Source organism: Chelonia mydas, chromosome 4 (assembly GCF_015237465.2).
Source record: "Chelonia mydas isolate rCheMyd1 chromosome 4, rCheMyd1.pri.v2, whole genome shotgun sequence".
NCBI lineage: Eukaryota > Metazoa > Chordata > Testudines > Cheloniidae > Chelonia > Chelonia mydas.
Window position 1 is genome coordinate 133,690,510 of NC_057852.1, and position 26,426 is coordinate 133,716,935.

Genomic DNA, 26,426 nt, shown 5'->3' on the forward strand with positions numbered 1-26,426 from the left:
ACACTAGCCGAGAATCTATCCCTGTATTCGCCAGAAATTTTATTCAATTTTTCCTGCTGTGAACCAGGTTTCTACATATAGTGGAGCTATTCAGCAGAAAAGCCATATTACCATTTTCCAGAAAACTCTCCACAGCAGCAACACTGGTTAACATCAGGGTAAGATGCAGTAGCTTTTAAGGAAGGAACTGCTTCCAACCCCCTGCAGTGAAATTATACTGAAATACCTAGTGTCATCCATAGAGGAGGGAGAGCATCTACACCCTCCCAGTGGATATTCTGTTCAGATTAGTAGCCCAAGACTATAGCTCCAAGGACGTGGGGGACCCTGGAACCTGACAATTATTCCAGACAAAAGGCTGGTTTATAAGCCACATGCTTGTTTCAAACATAGCTCTTTTAAGGTAGCCTACTGCCAATGTTGTTTAACCTATTGTGCATGGAAGGAATGTTCTCTCACACAATATCTTCTAGTTTAACATCTTGAAAGGTCAATGTCTTCAAGAATCTGAAACCGTGGCAATGAAGTGTTTGGATTCTGCAGGAATGCGCACACCAGGGAAACAAAGAGAGAAAGAGAGAGAGTAATGCTGATGTGGAAAGAAGACTGATTTTCCTCCTGAGTCTGGATTATGTTATTAACTAGCTGACAACAAACATCTACAGAATATTAAGTTATACAGAACAGCCTGAGTATATCAGGAATAGCATTATTATAATTTTTGGTAAAGTTACATACAATTCTTTAAAAAAAAAAAAAAGTAACACACACTAGTTATAAATATTCTTAAATTTACTCTTAGTGGATTTCAAGTGAGATATCTGCTGCACGTTGCTAAGACTACATTATAAGGGTTTGACCCTCACATCCAGAGGAGTTTCTGGTCGGCTTATAAGGAGTCACCAGGGTGCAGATGGCAGGAAGTTGCTACACACTTTTACAGAAAGCAAGACCCAAAAAAGATAGAGAAACAAGAAATAACGACTAAAAAACAGTGACTGTCTTGCCAGAAAATAAGCCATTACTGATTGTAGGATGATGTTTTTACAGGCCACTATAATGTTCAGAAGAGGGCAAAAAACAAGGACTTTCAGAAAAAGGTCAGTTTTTATATTTCTGGGTTCTGTTTTGATAATTTTCATATATAAACAATACACTATTCAATACTACCACAAATACTTCAAGTCCTTCAATCCCATACATATAAACATTGCAAGTGAAATATAAAATAGTTAACAATGTAGACACTTGGCATTTTACAAAAGAAGTCTTTTGAGAACAGGATAGCCTAAGTCTCACATTAAACTATCTCCATCTCGCACCTTCCCACACTATCTCAACATGTGTAGCAGATTATAATAAAAACTGCAGAAATAATATTTCTTATTATTAACTAATCTACATTAAGATTCAGGATTAATTTTAACTGTTGACAAAAAATTCATTTGTCCTTTTCTTTTCCGCAATGATTAGGTCATGTACAATTACTGTAATAGTCACTTAGCAGATGCTTTAAAAAAATCTAAACAAATGTGGGAGTTCCAATAGGGTAGAAGCTCCTGCACCTTATGTCCAATGTACAGGATCTGTAATGACTCAGGTTGAATTTAAAAGCTCCAGAAAAGCACCAACTGCTCCAAAATAACCCTATAAAGCAAAAGGCAAAGAGTTTCTATTAGATTCAAGGTTTAAATATGTTTGACACAAATGCTGGGAAAGGAATATTAAAAATATTCATACCGTTTTAAAATACTGGTTATAAAAGAAAACAGAAGAAACTACTGTATGTAAACTTATTACAACTCCTAGTTACACTGTTTATACAAGGAAACAATTTTTTTTTTTAAATTACATTGTTAGATATGCAGGTGAAAAGTTTTCAAAAGTAGATGTTGGCAAGCTATTACAAAGTTAGCAATAAAGTAGACAAACTTTGCATTTTTAACTTCTGAAACAATAAATGTTACATGGATAGAGTCCTAGAACTGGAAGTTCTGCAATAACTGTGGCTATAGTAACAAATGCATAGAACTGGCTGCAAAACGTATGTTGCCAATGCCAAGAAACTCAACACTGGTATGTTATAATCAGATAATTTTAAATAAAAAGGTCTTCAGTTTTGACAAGGCACAATGGATTTAAACAGTAACTTCACCTCATGTTCCAAGAAAAGTGCTTTCAACTGTCCCTTGGACCAATAATCCAAAGCATATGCTAGAAGCCTCATTGAGATTGTATTGATCCGCAAGAAATTGCCAACAAAAACCACCCGATTAATGTTCTGCAAACATAAAAAAAGATAGGAGAACCTTTAAGCTGAATTCAATTTCATCTTCACAACGAAAAGGCTATCACACTGAAGGAGAATCCATATATTACACTTCTCACATTTAATTATGAGGATACATGAAGCTTTTCAAATATGGCTTCGAACAGAGCAGTAAAAGTCAGCTAAAAGCCAAGTTAAAGTTGCCAGTATTTGTTAAACTGAGTAAAGTCTGGATACTGAACTTCACAGCACTCCAAATATCCATGCTCTTCATAGTGATTCCTTTGTTCACACCAAGGGAGAAAGCAGATACGCAAGAAAGGACAGTTAGATGGAGGATGGTTGTCTTGAGTGAGGGGAGGGGTGTCTGGGGCTGAGAAGAGACTCATGATGTATTTGCAGCTTTCTGTATTTAGATCCTCATTAGGAAAACTCCAATCAAATCCAACAGAACAGAATTGCAACTGGGAAAGAATGAAGTACCAAGCAGACTGGGGTCTTGCAGCAGTGTAGTGGAACAAGAGGAACTAGAGTGGGATGAAATCAAGAGGCAAGTTCAGGTGTTCAAGATACTGGAAGAGAGGAGACAGAGAATGTACTGAAGGGGAGAGGATGAACAGTGATTGCTGAAAAGCATCAAATAGGATCTCAAAAATACATCCAAATATAAAAGGGGTTGATAAAGTTTATGTTAAAAGCACAGCATCCAGCTTATTTCAGGGTAGGTTCTTTTCCAGAGTCCCTTTCACACCGCTTTATATCCACTCTCTAGACCAGGGGCAGGCAAACTTTCTGGCCTGAGGGCCGCATCAGGTTTCGGAAATTGTACGGAGGGCCGGTTAGGGGAGGCTGTGCCTCCCCAAACAGCCAGGCGTGGCCCGGCCCCCACCCCTATCCCCGCCCCCTGGCTTCTTGCCCCCTGACAGCCCCCCCCAGGACTCCTGTCCCATCCAACCCCCCCATTCCGTGTCGGCCCCCCCAGGACCCCTGCCTCATCCACCCCCCCCCCGCTCACTGTCCCCTGACCGCCCCAGGAACCCCCACCCCTTGACTGCCCCCCACCACCCCAAACAACCCCTCCTCTCATTCCTGACTGCCCCCCCGGGACCCCTGCCCCATCCAACCATCCCTTCTCCCTGTTCACTGACTGCCCCCGGATCCCCTGCCCCTGACTGCCCCCCACCCCATCCAACCCCCCACCTCCTTCCTGACTGCCCCCCCGGGACCCCTGCCCCATCCAACCATCCCTTCTCCCTGTTCACTGACCGATCCCAGATCCCCTGTCCCTGACTGCCCCCCCCCATCCAACCCCCCACCTCCTTCCTGACTGCCCCCCCCGGGACCCCTGCCCCCATTCAACCCCCTGACCTCTGACTGCCCTGACTCCTATCCACACCCCCACCCCCTAACCACCACCCCGAACTCCCCTGCCCTCTATTCAACCCCTCCCCCCCGCCCCCTTCTGCGCTGCCTGGAGCACCAGTGGCTGGTGGCGCTACAGCCGCGCCACCCGGCTGGAGCCAGCCACGCCACCGCGTAGCACCAAGCACCGGGTCAGGCCGGGCTCTGCAGCTGCACTGCCCCAGGACCTCGCAGCCCCGCCACCCAGAGCATTGCGCTGGCGGCGCAGTGAGCTGAGGCTGCGGGGGAGGGGGAACAGCAGGGGAGGGGCTGGGGGCGAGCCTCTGGGGCCAGGAGCTCAGGAGCCGGGCTGGAGGGTCCTGCGGGCCGGATGTGGCCTGCAGGCCGTAGTTTGCCCACCTCTGCTCTAGACCCTGAGTTGCAGCCATATGTTTTCTGGCTAATGAGTCTGAACCCCTTGTGGAATAACAATGCCAGTCCTTCAGCTGGCTAGAGCAGCATTTCTGAAACTGGGGTCCACGGGTCGCGCTGAGAAACTGCTCCCCCTCCCTCCCAGGTGCGCCTCCAGCATGCTGGGGAACAGGCTTACCTGTCCTGACTCCCCGAAGTGGTGGGCACGTCCCTGCAGCCTCTGGGGCAGGGGGCCAGAGGGGTCTCCATGCACTGTCCCCACCCTGAGTGCCGACTCCGCAGCTCCCATTGGCCAGGAACTGAGGCCAACAGGAGCTGCAGGGGCAGTGCCACCGGACAGGGGCAGCACACGGAGACCCCCTGGCCTCCTGCCTAGGAGCCGCAGCAAGGGGGATGTGCTGGTCGCTTTTGGGAACGACCCGAGGTAAGTGCCGCACGCCTCACCCCCTCCCATACTCCAACCCCTGCCCCAGCCCAGAGCCCTCACCCAACCCCCTACCCCAGCCTGGTGAAAGTGAGTGAGGGTGGGGGAGAGGGAGCGACGGAGGGAGGGGGGATGGAGTGAGCATGGAGCTGGGACTCGGAGAAAGGGTGGGGCAGGGGCAGGGCCCCAGGGAAGGAGCAGGGCAAGGGCTGAGCCGGGAGACTTGGGGGTCCCCGAAAAAATGTAAATCAAAATGGGGGTTCTGTTTGCTAAAGTTTGAGAACCACTGGGCTAGAGGGTTGCTGTTGAACAATGAAGGGTACTCGTCTTCCCACACTCCCTTTGGTCCCACAAACTACAAGTGCAAGTATGTTTCCTCCACACCCACTACCAGCTTGAAGATCAAGAAACCAATAATCAGAACAATCCAAATGTTTAAGTGACCTTATGCAGTGAAGTGGATACATCATCATTGATTCTGCAGAGTGACATTTTGGGTTTAAACAATCTCCATCCACGTTTTAATAACTATACTCTTGAAAAAAAGATGTTTTCCCTACTTGGCGCAGGGAGTTCTGCAGCTTCTTGATCCTTCAATCAATAAAGAAATGTAAGGTTCCAAAGTGACTGAAGCATCATGACTGAGCACCATCTCTGGTCCTTCAAACCTGTTCTTCCATGCATTCTTCTGTGATGGAATGCACCCCCGTAGTCACACCCTACATACCACTGTAAATAATCTTTATACAAAATATACTTTGTCAGGTATCATTTGAAAACTAGTAACTCACTGGTCGGTAATATCATGGTGATGTGTGTGTAGACACATTACATACAAAGTTATGAACATAAAACTGAAATTATGACTGAAATGTGTTTACCAGACAACTCTGGGAAGGGGGTAAACCTGTTTCTCAAAGACAAAGGATAAGCTGACGCCTCTAGCCAGGTGTCATCAAAGCTGATTGGCAATCACAAGTCAAGTGGCCATTCTCTGGCAATGGAGTGGGCAGGAACAGATCTAGCTGCATTTTATCCAACAACATAGAACCTTTTTCATCACAACACTCTCCATCCTCACAGTGGGAAGAACTTTACCTAGGGGTAACCCTCAGGAAAATGCACTTCCCAAGGGTAACTGGATTATAAGAGTGAGGGGCAAAATCACCCCATGATTTCTTTCTTTCTCTCCCTTGCTCTCTTTCACCTAAGAGACAAAAGAACCAGCCTTTGGACTTTGGGAAAGGTTATGACCTGAGAAATTGGTTAGCCCTGTTGCTAGGAACTTGTGGTAAGGATTTTACCTTGAACCAAGTCTAGTTTGTTAAGCGATAATTACTAGAAAGTGTTTTATCTTTATTTCTCTCAACCATTTCTGACCTTAAGACCTCATACTTGTACTCATTTAAAATCTCTCTGTTTGTAGTTAAATAAAGATAATCAAGTGTTGTGTTTAAACTGAGCTATTTGGTAACACCATTTATAGTAGTCTGCTGGATATTGACCCCTTACAGGGGTAATGAAACTATGATATCTGAACTGTCCAGGAGAGGGCAGAACAAATGCTTTCAGGGAAAATTTGGGACTGGGAGTGTGTTGTGGTCACCCTGCAAATAGTAACCTAGGCTGCTGAATGTCAGAGTGGCCCTCATGTGTTGCTGGCAGGCTGCTGGGGTCAGAGCTGCTGGGCTAGGGCTATACAGAGACACTCAGGGCGTGACCTGCATGCTGTTAGGCTGTTTGTGAGTGGCTCAAGGTGGGAGCTGCAACAGCAAAGCATTGTGAGACACCCAGATTACAGGGGAAGCGGTGACAACTCCTCACTGGTGTGGATTGTACCCCAGGATGTGACACCTTCCCATGGTGTTCTCCACTCCAATGAATTCACCACATCTTCCTGTACCTGAATTGTTCAGTGCCTTGTCTGCATTAGATTCTATATTCATGGAGGAAGGGGGGTGGGGGGGTGGGGAGACGAGAGGGAGGGAAATGAACATACCATGGGCAGGGCTGTTTTTGGCTGCCATTTTAGATAGTGCCTTGTACATTTATTGCCCTTGCACTAGTGCAGAATAGTAACTGTATGCTGATAAGAACTATGAAAGTTATAAGTATGCTTCAACCTGATGGACTCAATCCTGTTCAAACAGCCCCAAAATAAAGTGAAGAACAGGTCTCAGTTCTTTCATAGCCCTGTACAATGCTGCTTGACATGAATGCAACAAGGCAGCACTGTAAAGAAGCTGAAAGCACAGAGCTCAGAGAGACAACCCCACTAAGGCCCATGAGCGTTGTTTTAGCTTAAAAATGCAAGAGTAACTAGAACAAATGACATATAGAAGGTCCTCTTTCAGCAGGTATAGCTCTCTTTTCACTGATGCACTTAGTCTGGATTCCTAGCAGGGACAAGATATGATAATTTTGTGCCTGAGAAGAAACAGGATATTGCTTATCACTTTCTACCTGCAGTTCCAGGAGACTAAAACACATGGCTATTCCACAGTTCCCTCAACTCTCCCAGAAAAGCAATTTACCTCCTGAATAATAAGGGAAATTGACTGGACCAATAAATGACAACACATCATGTTATTATTATTATTATTTTTTACAAGGCTTTGAATTGTAGAGCTATTATTTGACTAGACCATATGGGCCCCTAGATCATATGGGGAAGGGAAATCTAGGGTTACAATTTAAACTAGAGCATCTGGACAGGTATGCATGAAGGTGCTTCTACAGAATTGAAAACAAGCTACTGCAGACTAGTGGCACACGTGAGTAATTGATTTACATGTGCGTCTCAGAAAAAAAAAAAAAAAAAGAGGTTATATGCTGTTTTCCATATTTCTCAATACCTCATTAAGTGCACACATCCGTGCTATGGAGCCAATGTTATTGGTGATGGTTATTAAAGTTGCTCTTGCCAGGTCCTCTTTACTGACAGACTCTCTCTTCTCCTTGCTCATCATATTCCCAAAGCTGTGCAGAAAATTATAGAGTTAAGTGTGCATTTACAGAAAACTATGCAGTATCAGAACGCATGTAGCAATGTCGCAATTCCAAAATGAATGCACAATACCATTTTTAATGGAATTATGTAAAATTCCAATCATGTAGTTACAGCCTCTATTACTTAAATCCAGTAACAATGAATCACAATTAATGTTGGTCTAAAATAGACTTATGTTATTGTGATGGGGTATAAACCCCACACTAGTACTGAGAGGGTTAACAAGAGCCTGAGAGCTCAATTCAAGATTAACTAGGTGAATTAGGAGGTCCACTGGAAACGAGTCAGGTTTCCTTAAAAGGACAGAGAAAGATCAGTTAGAAAGAGACCCAGAATGGGAGACTGGTCCAACTGAAGTGAAGCAAGAGAATCAGGAAAAACCACAGGAGGAGAGGTTTCAGAGAGGTAGCCATGTTAGTCTGTATCAGCAAAAAGAACGAGGAGTACTTGTGGCACCTTAGAGACAAACAAATTTATTTGAGCATAAGCTTTCTTGGGCTAAAACCCACTTCATTGGATGCATGCAGTGGAAAATACAGTAGGAAGATTACTTACACACACACACACCCCCCCATGAAAAATGGGCGTTGCCATACACACTATAACGAGAGACATCAATTAAGGTGTGCTATTATCAGCAGGAGAAAAAAAACCTTTTGTAGTGATAATCAGGATGGCCCATTTCTAACAGTTGACAAGAAGGTGTGTGTAACAGTAGAGGGGGAAATAAGCATGGGGAAATTTTTTACTTTGTGTAATGACCCATCCACTCCCAGTCCTTATTCAAGACTAATTTAATGGTGTCCCAGTTTGCAAATTAATTCCAATTCAGCAGTCTCTCATTGGAGTCTGTTTTTGAAGTTTTTTTGTTGTAATATTGTGACTTTTAGGTCTGTAATCAAGTGACCAGGGAGACTGAAGTGTTCTCCGACTGGTTTTTGAGAGTTAGCTCCTATGGTGGATTTCAAAACAGACAAGACTCCAGGAGGAAGTCCTTGGGTGTTGGTGTTCATTTGAGGAGCACAGTATTGGGGCAGACTGGGAAGGACTAAAGTTCAAGTCTGGGAAGGGCAGAAATGGTTTACGTTTGTCCTTTTGGTTTGGGATTTGTTGGAGAATTCCAGGGGCCACAGCCCTGAAGGAAGGGTGTAGTCCAAGACCTCAGGGAGCCTGAGAGAAACATAGGTGAACAGGAAGCCCAGGAACTGACTTGTGGGGAGGCCTGTAGATGTCCAAGGTAAGAAGTAGCCCAGGGTGGAAGAATGGGGCTTGAGTAGACAGACCTTGCTTGCTTAATGCAGCGTCCCTAGAATGGAACCCAGAGAAGAGGGTTTTTCTGACCACCAGAAAAAGTAGTGCAAAGACCCCAGAGACCAGGGAGTGGAAGGACTACTGAGTCAGAACTTGAGGTCATGGGACTATTGTTTGTTGGACTTTTAGTGCCACTCCTTCCAGGGTAACCAAAAGTTACATGAGTTACAAGAGGTAGCACACCAATGCAGGGCTGGAGAGGCTGTCAGTAGGGTGTGCTAGAGAGGAGAGCCTACTATGCTATGCCCAGCCATGGGGGGTGCATGAATGGTGAGTCTACTCTCCACAGTGCCAGTTCTACAAAAAAAACTAGAGGTGCTAAAAATATACCCTTGCTGCCCCAGTTTTTCGTTCAGGCACATTATATGCATCCTCAAAAACCCAAGGTATATCCTTACCTGGATGCTACAGCCCAGCCTGGCAGTCCAAATCTCTCATAATCCCCTCCATAGATGTCCCGCACCAGTTTATCCACTTTCGTGCTGTCTCCAAGGGATGCCATTTCAAGAGCCTCTTCAAAGGTGGAGCAGCCAGTAAGAAGACAGCAGAGACCAAAAAATGTTCCTCCTCCAAGACTAATAAAACGAAACAGAAGCGATATTTTCTACCTCTCACTTTGAGGAGAGGGAGAAAAAAGGGCTTGTTTTTGTTTTTTAATTAAGTTATGTAGCTAAACTCCTCTGAATACCAAAAATTAGCTGTGCTGCCCAAGCATTTTTTAATTTCCTTCTCTTTGGAAATCTAGAAAGAGTAATTAGATTTATGTCTCCTTTCTTACCACATTTAAATCTGCCTCCTTCGGATAACTTCACAGCACACAGATAAACCCACAGCTTAGCATCCTTCCCCGGAGTTATTGCTTAAACGAGAAGTGTGTTTTCTCCGCTTACAATATTCACTACACAGTGTTGAACAAACAGCTATGTACAATGTAAGATGTCAACCTGCAATGAGCTCCATGAATCTGCAAGGGTATGCCCATATGGAATTCACTGCAGAACTTGGGTCTAATTGTTCAAAGCCTGGAAAAAGTACGTTCTGCTGAATCATTGATACACATGCTGGCAAAGATGTATAACAAAACTGTCCTTCCTGAGGTGCACTGTGCAATCCTTGTCTGTACTTTTCTTGTAACAACAATATTCCTTAAGTCCAAGAAAGTTCACATGCACAGATCTCTTTGGCTCTGCTGTACAATAGGTGGCTATATTATTCTTTCAGACCTGACTAGAACTGTGAACACCATCCCATCATTCATAAACGGTAGTACATCTTTTAAAAGTCAGAATCCAAACCCTGAATACTGGAATTAAAGTGATCACATTAAAAATTCATCTATTTGAGTATACCTGGGTTGTTTCCAAAATATGATTTACACTCCTCTGATGAAAAAAAAAAATTAGTTTCTTGCAGTAGCAGACGGATGACCAGGTCAAGAACTGGCCTTTCTGAAGAGGCTGACTGTGGTAAGGAGAAGATTGTGACATGCCATCCAGACCACAAAAAAGACCTTTGCTTACTGGGGTGGGAATGAGGAGGTACTATATTATGCTGAAACAAAGTTCTGTCAGATAAGAGTTATTTTTAAAGCAACTTGTCCATGAAGATGTGATCTATCTTTTACCACGAGTAAATTCCAAGCTCCGAGACTATGCTCTTAAACAGGGGTTCTCATGCTGGGAGTCGGGATCTCTCAGGGGGTCACAAGGTTATTACATGGGGGGGGGGGTTCGTGAGCTGTTAGCCTCCACCCCAAGCCCCGCTTTGCCTCCAGCATTTATATTGGTGTTAAATATATAAAAAAGTGTATTTATAAGGGGGGGGGGGGGGTCGCACTCCGAGGCTTGCTATGTGAAAGGAGTCACCACTACAAATGAGAACCACTGCTCTTAAAGGTAATCACATTATTTACAGATCTTACCTGGTCCCAGTTACCCGCTTATAATTGTCTTTGGAATACACAGCCAAGATGCTGACCCCTGAGCCAATATTCACCAAGAGGAGAGGATATGGATTCTCCAAGTTGAATGGGAGCTTCTGACATTTTTGAGAATCAGTTGGGTTTTCAAAATAGTAGCACTCTGAATGTCCATTGAATCCAACTGAGTCAATGTACAAAACTCCTTTAATAAGGCAGTCAAGTTCATCTAGTTTGCGAAGTTGAAGGTCACCCATCTGTTAAAGGAAATAAAATTATGAAAGAGCTGAAGAGATCTAATGTTTTTATACTCAGGGCTAGAAAAATGCACTCACCAGTGCATTCAGTACCCCTCCTTGCTCTGAACTGTGGCAAAAGGAGTGGAGTACAGATCACAAGAGGGTTCCTACTCTCCCACATATATCTGTATTGTGCAGAGTGGAATGCTCCCTGTGCTATTTAAGTTTAGTGCTTGGCAATTTGTAACGAGGTTCATGCACATCCTCACCCCATTGGGTAGGAAGTAATAGAAGTCCTGAGCAAATGCCAATGGAAAGATTCCCCCTAACTTCAATGGGGTTTTGGATCAGGCCCAGAGTGCCACACAACATCTGGAAAAGTTAAGGGGTCAAGGGAAAAAGAGAAAATGCTGACTTCCTCACAAAAGCCAGGAGGGAGCAGCATGATAATCTTTTCATTGGACCCTGCACCACCCCTTAACGTTCGGCTGTATGATAAATATATTGTAGAACCTGGGCTTGAAAAAGTTAACATACAATCAAGCTATAAATATATTATCTACACATATATTCCACTTATAATGAAACACACCTTCTTATGATGAATCTAGACCAGCAAGTCACTTGCAGTTAATTTACCACTTAATTCAATAGAATCTTAACCAAATCACAGCAATATAAGTTATAAATGAACCTTAATCAACCAGGCAAGTACGAAACAAATATTAAGCTCATGAATAGACAGCAATGGAAAAAATAAAGTTAAGGTAGGTAGCAGAGCTGACTTAAGTCTAATGACTATTCAAGTCTTGTAAAGGCATATTTCATGGAAATTAAAATGAATAATTCTGGAGTCACAGCAAAGCTGCACAATCTTAAAATAGTAAGTATCTGTGTTTACAGAGGTGGGCTTATTTCTAGCTCATATTAAACTTGAGCTCAATTTAGGACACTAGACTTTTCAGAGGCTAAGTCAGAGACTGAAATTACTTTCAGCCTTTATCTTACAATCTTTCAAGTTACATGAGACTTCACTACCGTATCCTAAGTGTATAGAAACCAAAAATGCATACTGTGCGAAAGTCCTGCTCAAATTTGTAAGCTCCACCTCCCGTGGCACATAAGGTAGTGTGGAGACTTGAGAAGTGTTTTTCGCTGCCCATTTGAATAAAAGCAGGCATGTCATGAGTAGGAAAGCGTATAAAGTGCAGATTGCCTTTACGTCCACACAGGGTAAGGTCCTTTAGTTCCAGGTGCACATCCCGAATGCCTGTAGATCCATAGGCTACATTTGAGGTCAGGTATTTTCGGATACTTTTAAGATTTTCCACTTCCTCCTCCTCCTCCTCAGCAGTGATGTCTTTTGGTTCAAAATAAACAAGCTTGACCAAGGTCCCGCCAATATCCAAGCCAAACCAAGGAAAGACTAAGATGAAAAAAACACAACACATATTATAATGTCTTAATTTCTGCAGAACAAAGATGTTAAATTGTACAGAGAACCAATTTGTAATAAACAATTTCATGCCATGCAGTTTCCAAACAATTCCACAAAATGCCTATGAATCGCTACACCTACCTTCACAGTCCCAGTAACCATCTCAAACTCACCAAGAAATCTGTTATCTATAGTCAGGAACTCAGATATGCTCTGAGGAGAAAGTCCAGGGTACACACCTTAACACACTTACAAATGCCTTCACCAAACAAGCACACTCTACCAGAGAAGTAGACTGTATCATGGAACAGGCCACTCAAATACCCCAAGACAACCTGCTTGGAGACAAAACCCCCTCCATCCGCATACCCGTAGTCATCACCGATCACATAATATTGGAACCTATACAGAGTATCATTAAACAATTACGATCCATACTTAGAATCACAGAACCATAGAGTCAGAAGAGACCACAAGAATCGTCTAGTCTAACCCCGTGCCAAGATATCTGATGGGGACCATATCCTGAAGGAAATCTTTCCTGAACTCCTTCTTCTGGCCTTCAAACAACCCCCCAACCTCATCATCAGAAGCAAGCTCCCCACAGGCCAAGACACACCACCTCAAAGCAGTACCAGAACAACAGGTGTAAAACTAGTAGACATATCTCCACTGCCACAATGATCCACGCACCCCCAACATACCTTTCAAGATCCATGGATCCTACACATGCCTATCACAACACGTGGTGTGCCTCATTCAGTGCATTAAATGCCCTAATAATTCTGTGGGTGAAAAAAGACAATCACTACACAAGGGGCCTGTCTACACCTGAAATGCTACGGCAGCATCGCTGTACAGTGTCAGTGTAGACATCACCTATGCTGATGGGAGGGGTTCTCCCATCAGAGTAGGACTGTCAGCAATCTATCTCCCTGAGCAGCGGTAGCTAGTGCATGGAAGAATTCTTCATTCAACCTAGTGCTGCCTACACTGGAGGTTAGGTTGGCTTAACTACGCCCCCCAGGGGTGTGGATTTTTCATATCCGAGTGATGCAGTTACACTGACTTAATTTTCCAGTGTAGACCAGGCCAAAAACACCATATCACCTGTGAGTGAACACTTTTCACAAAGCACTCTATATCTGACTTCTCAGTTCTCATCCTAAAAGGAAACCTGCAAGAGATGAGCCTGGGAGCTTAAATTCATAACTGTTAGATACTAAAAATCGTGGACTGAATAGAAACACTAGGATTTATGGCTTATTACAACAATCAATAACAGACTGGCTCTCAGCTTTTTTTTTTTTTTTCTTTCCTTTTCTCCTTTCCCCCTATGACTGAAGAGGTGTTAACTGGCCACTTCACCTTGAATGGTCTCTTGAAACGTGTTAACTACTTATGTTAAACAAGCTGTTCCACCTTGTATTTAGAGGTGACACCGAGAGTATGTCTACACTGGCTGAGTTACATCGCCGGCAGTTACAGCGCCACTCAGAGAGCGCTGAAGGGAAATCGCTGTTGTGTGCACACTGTCAGCTGCCTGCGCAATAGCATGTTCACACTCGCAGCACTTGCAGTGGTATTCGGAGCGGTGCACTCTGGGCAGCTATCCCACAGAGAATCTATTCCTCTTCCCCCGCTAAGAGTTGTGGGAAAGCAGAGGGGGTCACGGGGCATCCTGGGTCCTGTCCCAATGCCCCGTGATGCATTACTTTGCATCCCAGCAATCTCTGTGCTTCTGTCCGCATTTGGCGCCATCTTTCAATGGTTTGTGTACTGCATGCTCTGCCTCTTTGGTTTGCAGGAATGGATCCCGCACTGGTGACCAATATGCTGCTCGCTCTCACTAACACGTCACGAGTGGCAGTGGAGGTATTCCTTAAACTACAAAGGCAAGAGGAGTGCGACATTGATCTCACCAGGCATAGTAGCTACGACACGAGATTGCTTGTGGCATTCACAGAGGTGCTGATTATAGTGGAAAGCCACTTTTGGGTTCGGGAAACAAGCACTGAGTGGCGGGATCACATTGTCATGCACGTCTGGGATGATGAGCAGTGGCTGCAGAACTTTCGGATGAGGAACGCTACATTCATAAGACTGTGAGGAGCTCGCCCCAGCCCTGCGGCGCAAGGACATGAGAATGAGAGCTGCCCTGCCACTGGAGAAGCGCGTGGTGATCGCACTATGGAAGTTGGCTACTCCAGACTGCTACCCATCAGTCACTAACCAGTGCGGAGTGCGAAAGTTGACCGTTGGACGCATGTTGATAGAAGTGTGCAGGGCCATTAATCGCATGCTGCTCTGAAAGACCGTGACTCTGGGCAAGTGCATGACATTGTGGATGGCTTTGCACAAATGGGATTCCCTAACTGCAGAGGGGCGATAGATGGCAGGCATATTCCAATTCTGGCACCAGACCACCTAGCACATTAATCGGAAGGGGTGTTTCTAGCGGTTCTCCAGGCGCTTGTGGATAACCGTGAGCATTTCACAGACATTAACGCAGACTTGTCCGGAAAGGTGCATGACGCATGCATCTTTCGGAACACTGGCCTGTTCAGGAAGCTGCAAGCGGGGACTCTCTTCCCGGACCAGAAGATCACCGTAGGGGAAGTCGAAATGCCCATTGTGATCCTGGGAGACCCTGCTTACCCCTTAATGCTGTGGCTTATGAAGCCATACATGGGGCATTTTGACAGCAGCAAGGAGCAGTTCAACAGGCTGAGCAAGTGCAGAATGACTGTTGACTGTGCTTTTGACCATTTAAAGGCCTACTGGCGCTGCCTATATTGGAGGCTGGACCTGGCTGCTGACAATATTCCTATGCTTATAGCCACGTGCTGTACACTCCATAATATTTGTGAAGGGAAGGGTGAAAACTTCACGCAGGGCTGGACCACTGAGGCTCAACGCCTGGAGGCTGAATTTCAACAATCAGGGACCAGGGCTATTAGACGGACGCAGCGCAGGACCACAAGCATCAGGAATGCTTTGAGGCAGCAATTTGAAGCTGAACGCCACTAATATGTGTTGCTATGCTCGGGAGGGCAGTGCTCGTAATTCTAGGAGGTGATTGTGATTGGTACAGACGATGCACTATGAAGGTTTAAGAAAATTGCCTGTTGCTTTGCGGGGCTCAGTTTGCTTTCAATTAATGGAATAAAGATTGCTTTCAAACCAAAACAATTATTTTATTAAAAAACAACCACCGGAGGAGAGAGACAAACAAACAAAAAAAATACATCAGCATTGAGGAGGATGGGGAAAGGGAGGGTCCCAGGAGGAGGTGGGGTCCTGGGACAGTTAAAGATTTGTGCATGTTTAGGTATCATATCCAACCTTCTCCTTTGGAATACAGTACAGCAGATACTGCACTGCAGCAGGATTAAAGTGCAGAGGGCCGGGTGTTGAGTGCAGTGGGTACTGGGAGTCCACAATGCTGGACTCTGACGGGGGAGGAGTGGAATGACGCGGGTACAGACTGGAGCCAGGAGGTTGATAACTGTGTGTTGGTCGGGTCTGGGGGGCACATAGGAAAAAGTTTTGCGATAGCAGCTGCAGGGGAGGGTGGGTGGTCGCAGAGCTGCTCAGTTTGCAGTGCTAGTAGCACCTGGAGCGTGTCCGCTTGGCGCTCCATAATGTTTAAGAGCCGCTCCGTGGCTTCATTCTGGCACGCCACGTTCTCCTTTCAGTCCCTCTTCTCGCTGTCCTGCCACTCCTTCAATTCTTGTTTTTCGGCTGCAGAGTGCATCATGACATCACGCAGAAAGTCCTCTTTAGTTCTTGGTGGCCGATTTCTAATTCTGCCAACATTTTACAGAAGCAGTATTGTTTGCAACACAGAGACCACTGATTCAGTTATTTAAAACACAGCCACTATTCACATACCTATCACTAACTGGCTGACCCCAGGCCAGCACACATGAGCCACAAGACCCTCAAAATGGTGAGTAATCGCAGGGGAAATTAGTGTTCCAGGACCATACTGTACACTGGGCACATAGCTCTTGGGGAGAGTCAGCACTGTAGGGAATGGGCCTTATAATCATTACTGTCCCCACATTTTTCACAGGCTGTGTTAATTATCGAAGATATCTCATTGCTGAGGGTAAGCAGGGAATCAAGGGAGGGTCTTCTCCAAGACTGCAGCTTCCACCCTGGCTCTTATGCGGCTCACCTGTGTGCAGCAATGGTCCCCCCATCCCCCTGTGACAGCAGAGTAACGAGGAAAAGTTACCCTTAATGGGGCAAGAAACAAAGCAGCTCTGCCAAAGAACCTGCGGCAGCGGATTGCCCAGTATCTCCATGAATGTTTTGTGGAGATCTCTGAGGCAGATTCCCGTGAAGTGAGGGAGGCAATTAACACCCCGCTCCGTCACTCAGACTAGGCACATGGTGGTACATGCATCATACAGACACAAGCCTGCTTTCTGCAACCCTCCTGCCCTAAACAACTAGCTGTTACAGAATAACTCCATGTGTGGACAAGCCTTAAGTAACCATGTGTTATTCTCATAGTAACTCTTGCTCTACTCCTTTCCTCTTCAGCCGCAAATCAAATAAAAAATTAAAGCATGAGCTCTAGTGTGAGCTCTTTGGGGCAAGGAACATGTAACGCTTTTATTTGTTCTGAAAAGCATATAGCAGTTCTGGACATTATGGAATTTGAACCTGGTAGAGTGCATAAATTTTCTGTTTTCTTGTTTATAAAAACTACAGAAGTGTCTGATGAAAAATCAAGGTGGATAAAAATCAATGATTTAAAAAAAAAAATCAAAACAATCAGATTTTTTTATTTAAATCGGATTTTTTTGATAAGTTTCTTTCCTCCAAAAGCATTTTATCTAAAGATAGTTTTAATTAAGATACATTATAGCTCAAAGATATCTCATCATGGAACAGGGATTATAAATTCTAATTCTATAGTATGAGGCTATACATTTATGTAAGGTTTAAGAAAAGTTTTGTAAATGAGTTCCAATAGTTCATGGATTAGGGACCCAATTTTATGGGGTTCAAAGGGCTTCCGTAAAGATTATTTAGATTAATCTTTCCATCTACCCAATGGGACTCAGTGCTCAGTCTAGAAGATACCATCAGAGATGCTTAGTTTCACAGTTCTCAAACTGTGGATTTGTGTCTCCAGAGATAACATGCTTGTTAACAGCAAAAATGTTTTTAAATAAATAAAAATAAAATATATAGAGGTGAGAAATAACAGACCTCAACCCTAAATTTGTGTACACAGAGTCAATCCCTTACCTCTCTCTAAAAGTACAAAGTTTCAAAAAAAGTTCAATGAATAGAAGATTGTTGGGGGCGAATAGATCTGGATAAGGAGAAGAAGTCTGGAGATAAACATGAGAAGGGAGGGACAGGCAGTAGAAACAAAAGTGAAACTGTTTGAGCACCATATTCCAGAAGTCTTGAGGTCTTTCTGAGTGTAGCCTTCATTGGTTTGAGATCTACCATACCATTCTCTCACTAGAAGGGAAAATGGCAGCAGGCCGGAAAAAAGAGCCAGTTTGGGAATATTTTAATGAAGTTCCTCTACCTGGGGGTAAGACAGGCATGCGTGAAAAATGCAAACACTGCAACAAAGAAATGCAAGGCCTGGCTGCCCGAATGAAACAACATCATGAGACGTGTTCCATCTCAGGAGGAAGCTGCGTTGAAGATGATGAAAGGAACATGTCTGAACATGCAGGATCTTCAGGTTGGTAAACTTTTTTATTCCATACTTCTTTCTTAAGGACTGCCTGTCTTCCTTCTGGACTATTATTGCATTGTCATGTTTGAGCAAAAAAATATAGTTGTTACTCTATGCTACTATCATTTTAGATGCAGTTGTGATAAAAAATAACTAGTTGAAAGATGCAGATCTTCCTTTTACAATTTCACCTTTAAGGTAGTACTGTCAGTGAATGCAATGAGTAATACTGAATGAGCAGTATGGGAATAATAATTAAATAACTGTATTGACTTATTTTGTTTAGGAGAATCCATCCTCAACGTACAGGATTCGGAAGACTAGCCACCTTCAAGAGCACCATCATTTTCTACAGTTTCAGAAAAAAGAAAAGGAGGACTTGTGGCACCTTAGAGACGAAGGTGCCATAAGTCCTCCTTTTCTTTTTGTGGATACAGACTTACACGGCTGTTACTCTGAAACCTATAGTTTCAGAGTTATCTGCCAATGATAGTGTTTCAGTCACATCATGTATATCACATACCCACAGGATATCACCTGAAGCAAAAAAAAAAAAAAAAAATCTCCATCACCAAGAACCAACCATAGATAAGTTTGTGATAAGAACCAGCAGATTACAAAAAGAGGTAACTGATGACAAAATTGCCCGATTTGTTTAAGCAACAAGCTCTCCTTTCCGTATGATTGAGAACCCACACTTCATTAACATGGTTCAGTCATTAAGACCAGGATACAGTCCACCCAACAGCAGGTGTGACAGGCAAATTGCTGCATAAAGTGTATGAAAGAGAAATTGAGCAGTGTGCAAAAGGTCTAGAGGGTGAAATTGTTAACCTGAGTCTTAATGGGTAGAGCAATGTCCACAATGATCTTGTTGTATGTGCTTGTGTGACAACAGAAGAAGGGAATGTCTTCCTTACAGAAACAATTGATACACCAGGAAATGCACACACAGCAGAATACTTACAAGAAGTAGCAGTAAAAGCTATAACACACCGTGAAAAAAAATTCAGATGTCTAGTATGCAGCTTGGTCACAGACAATGCTACAAATGTATCCAAGATAAGAAGAAATTTAGAAGAGAGTCCCAAGCTAACAACATACAGTTTCAGTGCTCATTTGATGCACCTCCTAGCCAAAGACTTCAGTGTTCCAAAAAATAAAGGCTAATGTTGTTGAAATTTCAAAATACTGCCGTAACAACCACTTGGCAGCAGCTGCTCTGAAAAAAAGTGGGAGGAACCAAGCTAACTCTCCCACAAGACCTGCGATGGAACTCAGTAGTGGACTGTTTTGAACACTATATCAAGAACTAGCCTAATCTGATGACAGTTTGTGAACTAAATCGTGAAAGAATAGATGGTACTGTCACAGCCAAAGTTCTCAACATTGGGCTTAAGAGAAATGTTGAACACATGCTGAGTACCCTGAAGCCTATTTCTGTAGCCTTGAACAAAATGCAGGGAAACAGCTGTTTTACTGCTGACGCTGTTGAAATTTGGAAGGAACTGAGTGAGATCTTAAAAAGAGAAATATGCAATGACAGAGTTAAATTACAAGCATTAAAAAAAACCGAATGGGACAAGCACTATCTCCAGCTCATTTTCTTGCAAATATTCTCAATACTCGGTACCAGGGTCAAACCTTAACTGCTGAAGAAGAGGAGTTGGCTAGGACATGGACATCCAGCAATCATCCCTCCATAATGCCAACTACAATAAACTTCAGAGCTAAAGGTGAACCATTCAAGAAATATATGTTTGCTGATGTTTTAAAGAAAGTCACACCAGTGAACTGGTGGAAGTCACTTAAGCACTTGGATTCAGAGACTGTTGACATGATAATCTCACTTTTAACAGCAGTAGCTTCTTCTGCCAGTGTAGAAAGAATATTATCTTCCTTTGGACTAATTCATTCCAAATTGAGAAATCGTTTGGGACCTGAAAAAGCAGGAAAGCTTGTTTTTCTTTTCCAGATTATGAACAAACAGGAAAATGAAGGTGAAGACGACCGAGTTAGCTGCAGAAGCCAATATTTTAAGTTTCCCATGTTGATCTGGCTGACATAGTAGATTTAATTTTTCTTTTTTAAATATATTTCATTTAACTATTTTAGTTAAAAACAATTTTAACAAAAACAAACCTGATTTTAAAAAACTTGAATGTTTAACGAAATTCAAAAATTCATATGCCTGTTTTGTTAAAATATTATGTTTGCTGTTGAAGAAAAAAATCCAGAATACATAACGTTGTTGTTTTAGTTAAATAAAACAATCTAAATGTCTGTCTGGTGATGTTCTCCTCCTAATACAGCATGGCAAGAAAATCCTCCAACTATTAATGATTAACCCGTTGAATTGGAGATAGTTCACCTCCCAATGACTTCATAAATATCTGCTTCAGTTACCTTTGGTAAATGAAATAACCAAACAAGCATTCATTTTCTGATCTTGCTGCAAAACTAATCTGAAAAGTTTTCAAAATAAATTACTTTAAAAATGTACAGTTTTAAAAATGAAACCTACGTCCACCTCTAAGTTGTGAAGAATATGTATTTAGGTTATAACAACCAACAAGAATGCACTTTTCTGTAGAAATCCATGATTAAATCGAGTCTTCCTGACTAGTGACTACTGATCATGATTTAAATCAAATTGATATAAATCAAATCCACCCTGTGAAAAATGGAGATATAATCACAGATCTCAAAAAGTTATGAAGCTCAAACTGTATTTTTAGACTGATCTTTAAGTTATGAAACAATTATAGTAAGAGCTAACAAGAAGCTTAGCCTACAGAGCACTGGAAACTTACAGATGACAGCTAAATGTAGAACAGCATCTCTCTACTTACTCTAAAATATTCTGTATTAAATCTTAACCACCTTGTACCATTATGGAAATTATACAACTGAGACAATTTTTTATTAACCACATGTTTAATAAAAAGTTGTACTAAGTCTACACTTCTTCACCTCTCTAAAATGGAGCTTCATTAGTAATTAACATTTTATATAAAATTTCAAATCATAAAAGGTAATTAAATCAGGACTTAAATTTAAGACAACAAAATAACTACCAAAATATTTTATTTTTACCTCCAGTTATTTACATTACTTTCTGTTCTAAATGTTATGTGTAGTTTACATCTTTGGCTGGATTTGATCAAATATACAGTATTTGAAAGGCTGAAAGATACAGAAGCCCTTTCACAGAAATCAGATAATGGGACCAGAACACCTAGGACAAGAGTTGGGTGAAATTTTTCTACCAAAACTTTTTTCTGGCAAAAAATGTAGATTCTGAAACATTTCACGAATCCATTTTCACTGAATTGTTTAATAAAAAAAAAATAATAATAAAAAATAAAAACAAGAGCAAAAATCAAAACATTTAATTTCACCATTTTCAAAATGAAATGTTTAGATTTTTTAAATTTGGAACAACTTTCTTCAGAAATTTTAATTTAAAAAAGTTTTAAAAAATGCTCAAATTCTAAACTTTTTGTGACCCAAAATTCTTTTTTCCTCCAAATACTTCATTCCACAATGCTCTCCAGCTAGACACACACCATGCACCCTATTCCCTACTGGGGAACTATTGATGTTTCCTCTTCTATTTTCTATGTCAGTACATTTATATGAAAGGAAAATATCTGTACACAGGAATAATAATCCGAGTGCTGCTCTCAGAGCATATGCAAAGTATTTTCTTGAAGTTGTTCGTAGTGTCTACAAAGACAAGTGGATTCTATCCTTGTTCAATCCATTTCTGTTAACAGAAACAACACTCATTACAGCATAGATTCCATGAATCATTTGGATCTAGTCATCATCAGTTTTATATCCTACACTTGAGGGAAAACGTTGTCTATTCATGTCCAGGTCATTTGGCATATCTTCTCCTACAGTCTTATCAAAATAGATATGATATTGATACCCTCTTTCTTCATCTGGGCTATTTACTACATTACCTACTACCAAAAATGTACTTACTGAACTGTATGGAGAAAAGGTTCTTTTAACTGTGCCATAGTCCTGTAAGTGTGCAAGTACGAGGAAAAAAAATAAGTTATCTCTGGATCGATTTTCATATGTACATTGGCATTGTGCACATGCAAATACAGAGAGTAATGCCCCACCACTAAATACTTTTTGAATTGGCACTAATTTAAGATTTTGATATTAGTTCAAGAGCAGCCAGAGATCTCATAGGAACCCTGTTTCACATAAATTTCCAGGAACATCTTTTTATTCCACAAAGCAACACACAGAAAGGAACAAAGATCATCAACTTGAACGACAAAGCCACTGGAATCCTTTCTTACTTGAAGAAGCAGGCTCATCTACTAGTGTAATGTATATGGAGGGCAAGACAAACCTCAAGGTCAAAAGGATTATTTGCCACATACCAGCGCCAGATAAGTGGGAGCTAAACTAGGACAATCTTTGATCATCTGCCCATTAAGTGGTTCTCTCATTTAGATTTACTTGTAACATAAAACAAGAGGGTACCAGTACTATACTCTTGCCAATGTGATAACTGAACACAGATGAGGGACACACATTCCACCTGTGACAGGATCTACTCGTGAATGTCTTTCCCTTATTTCTTAAATCATCAATGATCTGGAAAATAAGTCTAGACAGACTATCTGTAATCGTAAGTACACCACGCTGGTCTCTCAGGCTGCAGATCCCAAGGTTTATAAAGATACCCAAGATTCAATCCTCAACCCTCAGGAATATTAACCCAACATTTCTAGACCCAGCCATCTCACATCTTCTGTTTCACTGGGATTCTCCTGTGAGGCATATGATGAAACTGACATTTCAACCTTGTTTTGTAGCTCTCCAAAGCCTTTTCAATTCCCTAATGGAAGCTTCACCATATTTGTTTTTTTTACATAAATTAGGAGAGTAAACTTGGTCAATTAAAGAACCCCATTTCAATGCTTCTTTTAAAAAGATGATCCTTAGTCCAGGTACTAACTTTCTAAACATAAAAAGGTGCCCTTAGTTTTGCTCTAAGTCTAAATCTACTTTGAATGTGAAAGGGGCTTTAATGTCTATGAACACTAGACCAAAGAGTGAAGAAAGTTATATTTGTTCCTTTATGGGGATCTTAAATGATTGAAGGCCTTCAATACTCAATCTTCTCAATGGATCAAGAAAAGGAGGACTTGTGGCACCTTAGAGACTAACAAATTTATTTGAGCATAAGCTTTCGTGAGCTACAGCTCACTTCGCTCATTAAAGCTTATGCTCAATAAATTTGTTAGTCTTTAAGGTGCCACAAGTCCTCCTTTTCTTTTTGCGGATACAGACTAACATGGCTGCTACTCTGGAATCTGACAATGGATCAAGTTATACACTAAGCATGCAAAGCATCCAATAAGATCCCTCCTCAAGGCAAAATCTGCAAAGGACTCTCTAAAGCCATAGCTGGGAATAATAGAGCTTTATACTATTCAGTATGCCCCCCTAAGATCTGCAATTCCTTCAAACACTATAAGACTGTCTCTCCTCAGCCAATGCAACCTTTGACTCCTTCAGGATCCCTCAAACTAAGCAAGCAAATAAAGTCTCAAATTACAAAAATGAACAAAAAATTTTCCATTTTAATTTCTCCTGGGGCATTTTGAGATAAATGTTTTGTATTTACTTTCTTTCCCACTTTGGAATTTGGTATTTGCTGCTTGCTATTTCCCATTAAAGATATCCACACAAGTGCATGCTCATGTATCATGAAGAAAAAATTAGTTTCCTTACCTGTATTTATAATGATGGATACCCTTTGTTATGGCTATTACTTTCCTATATATAAAATATAGAAAATATCAACAGGTTCCTAATAAAGGGATAATTTCTTTCATCTTATACTTCGGAATTCTTTCTAATGTCTTCTACTCAACTATGCAGTTTCAGCTTTGGAAGTCATTTCCTGACACAACTGCGTTGCTGCAGCAGTTCTGCACAATTTGAACTTGAAGTGAGGAAGGAGGCGGGGAAGCCTAGGATGCTCACATTGTGTGAAACTGGCACTGAGTAGCACTCCCTAGAAATCAGCATAAATAACACCCAGACCAGTGGATGCTTTCTATTATGAAAAATAAGTTTCATATGTTAGAGCCACTTCAACAGCAGCTGCTCCAGGCCCTGCTAAGATGAAGGCGGTGTTCCTTTTTCCCGCTTCCTCATTCTACATGCCATTTCTAACAACATTTCTAAAACATGTTTTTTTCTGATCTCATTTGCGCCTTACCCACCCTACCTAGTTCCCCCTTCAGCCCTGAGCAGCTCTCCCCCATCACCATGGCTCAAACCCTGACGTGTACGGCTCCGTGTGTGCCTCGTTCATTCTCCATCCAGGTTCTAGCTCCACCTTTCGCCACTCCCTTCCTAACCCCTCCTACTTTTACCCATCTACTTCTCCTTACCCCCCCCTTACTTCAACCTCCCCCCACCCAGCTCTACTTCCACCTGCCCCATTCTTCTCCAGCTCTGACCCTGCTCGCCCAGCCTCATCTGCCCCGCCCCCACCTCTCCCCAGCCCCGCCCACCTGCCACGCCCACCCCCACTCCCCAGCCCCGCCCCAGCATCACCTCCGCCCCACCCGCCCCCCATCCCGCATCACTTACGCGGGCGGCTCTTGCGGAGGGAGTCGAGGCGCTGGCGGGTCACGGAACCGCCCCGCTCGCGGGGGTGGGGCCCGGCCCCGCTGTCAGCGTCGGCCCCGGCCCCGCTGTTGCTGCGCCGCCGCCGCGAAAGGACGGGCTCCCGCCGCCGCTTCTCCTCCGGGCCGCTCGCCGACGCCGCCTCGGCGCTGCCACCGCCATTCTGCAGCGGCTCCATCCGCAGCGCGGCCCGGCCGCTCGCCTCAGCAGCAGCCGCCGCCGCGCGCCACCGCCGCAGCCAACAGCGGCACTGCGCCGGCGCCAAGTGGCCGCGAGCGTGCCCCTTCCTGGGGGGGTGGGACAGTCCTACAGATTGTGCCAATCATCAGCTTCAGGGGCCAGAGCGACAAGAGAACTGACCAATAGAAATGGGACATGGCCAGCGAGGCGGGAAAACGGCCCATCGATCACCCTCGTCCAATTATGTCCTCCTGTCACAGGTATTGACAGGTGATCTCAACGAATAATGTGGCGAGAGTTCATATAGGGCGTTTCACACGAATTTATCGGGGGACGGTTTCAGAGTCCTCCGATTTAGGAGGAAGAGTGACAGGGATTCCATCCAATGGAATCTTAAAGGTGATCAAGCGGGCGGGAGTAGAGGAATGATTGACAACCACAGTAGCTATAACAACACGGCCAACGAGAAAGCCGCGTTCGGCTCCGTGGCTCAACCCGTGAAGAGCAAATTCCCCCAGAGGGCGCTGCGGCGCAGACTAGTGTGCGATTCGTTTGCATTATATTAACATATGCAAATAGCGGTGGCCTAAAGTGGCCAGCTCGGTACAAAGCCAACCCCCCGCCCCCTATACCGTCATGAGCCCCCTCCCCACGGAAACATCCTACCCGCTCCTCCCTACCGCCCCCCACGGCAACCCTCCTCCGCCCCCCAGCACCGTGACCCCCCCGCTCCCCAGAACCATGACCCCCCCCGCCCCCACAGCACCCTGCCCCTAACGGCAGCCCCCCTTCGCCCCCACAGCACTGTGCTCCCCACGGAAACCTCCTGCCCCCTCCTCCCTACCGCCCCCCCAGCGCCGTGCCGCTCCCCACGGCAACCCCCCCGCCCCCAACAGCACCGTGCTCCCCACGGAAACCTCCTGCCCCCTCCTCCCTACCGCCCCCCCAGCACCATGCCCCCCGCCCCCCACGGCAGTACCCCGCCCCCACCGCACCGTGCCCCCCCGTTCCCCACGGAAGCCCTCCGCCCCCACAGCACCATGTCCCCCGCCCCCCACTGCACCCCCAGTACTGCTCCCCCACTCCCCACAGCAACTCCCCACTGCACCGCCAACACCATGCCCCCCCGCTGCCCACAGCAAGCCCCCGCACCCCCAGATCCGTGCCCCCCCCACTCCTCACGGAAACCTCCTGCCCCTCCTCTCTACTGCACACCCAGAACAGTGCCTTCTGCTCCCCACGGAAACCCCCTGCCCCCGCTCACCACAGCACCCCCTCGGCAGTAATTCACCCCCCCCCCCACAGCATCCCATCCCCTGCAATGCACCCCCATCCCCCACAGCACCCTGACCCCTCTTCCCCACAGTAACCCCAGGCCCCTGCCCCCTCCTTAGGGTTACCAGCTTTCCAATGGCACAAAACCAAACACCCCTGCCCCACCCTTTCTCCAAGACTCCATCCCCCCTCTCTCCA

The 26,426-nt window shown here is 44.1% G+C and overlaps 1 protein-coding gene across 1 annotated transcript; it reads right to left on the reverse strand.

Annotated features, from left to right (window-relative positions):
* Nucleotides 1–590: 590 nt before the first annotated feature.
* PANK2 (pantothenate kinase 2) lies at nucleotides 591–25,192 on the reverse strand. Its single transcript, XM_037898334.2, is given in 8 exon segments — nucleotides 591–1,647; nucleotides 2,156–2,281; nucleotides 7,322–7,445; nucleotides 9,186–9,362; nucleotides 10,709–10,962; nucleotides 12,018–12,370; nucleotides 24,738–25,068; nucleotides 25,070–25,192. Coding segments are annotated over 8 exon segments (1,524 nt in total). The 5' UTR covers nucleotides 25,178–25,192; the 3' UTR covers nucleotides 591–1,596.
* Between the last annotated feature and the right edge of the window lie 1,234 nt (nucleotides 25,193–26,426).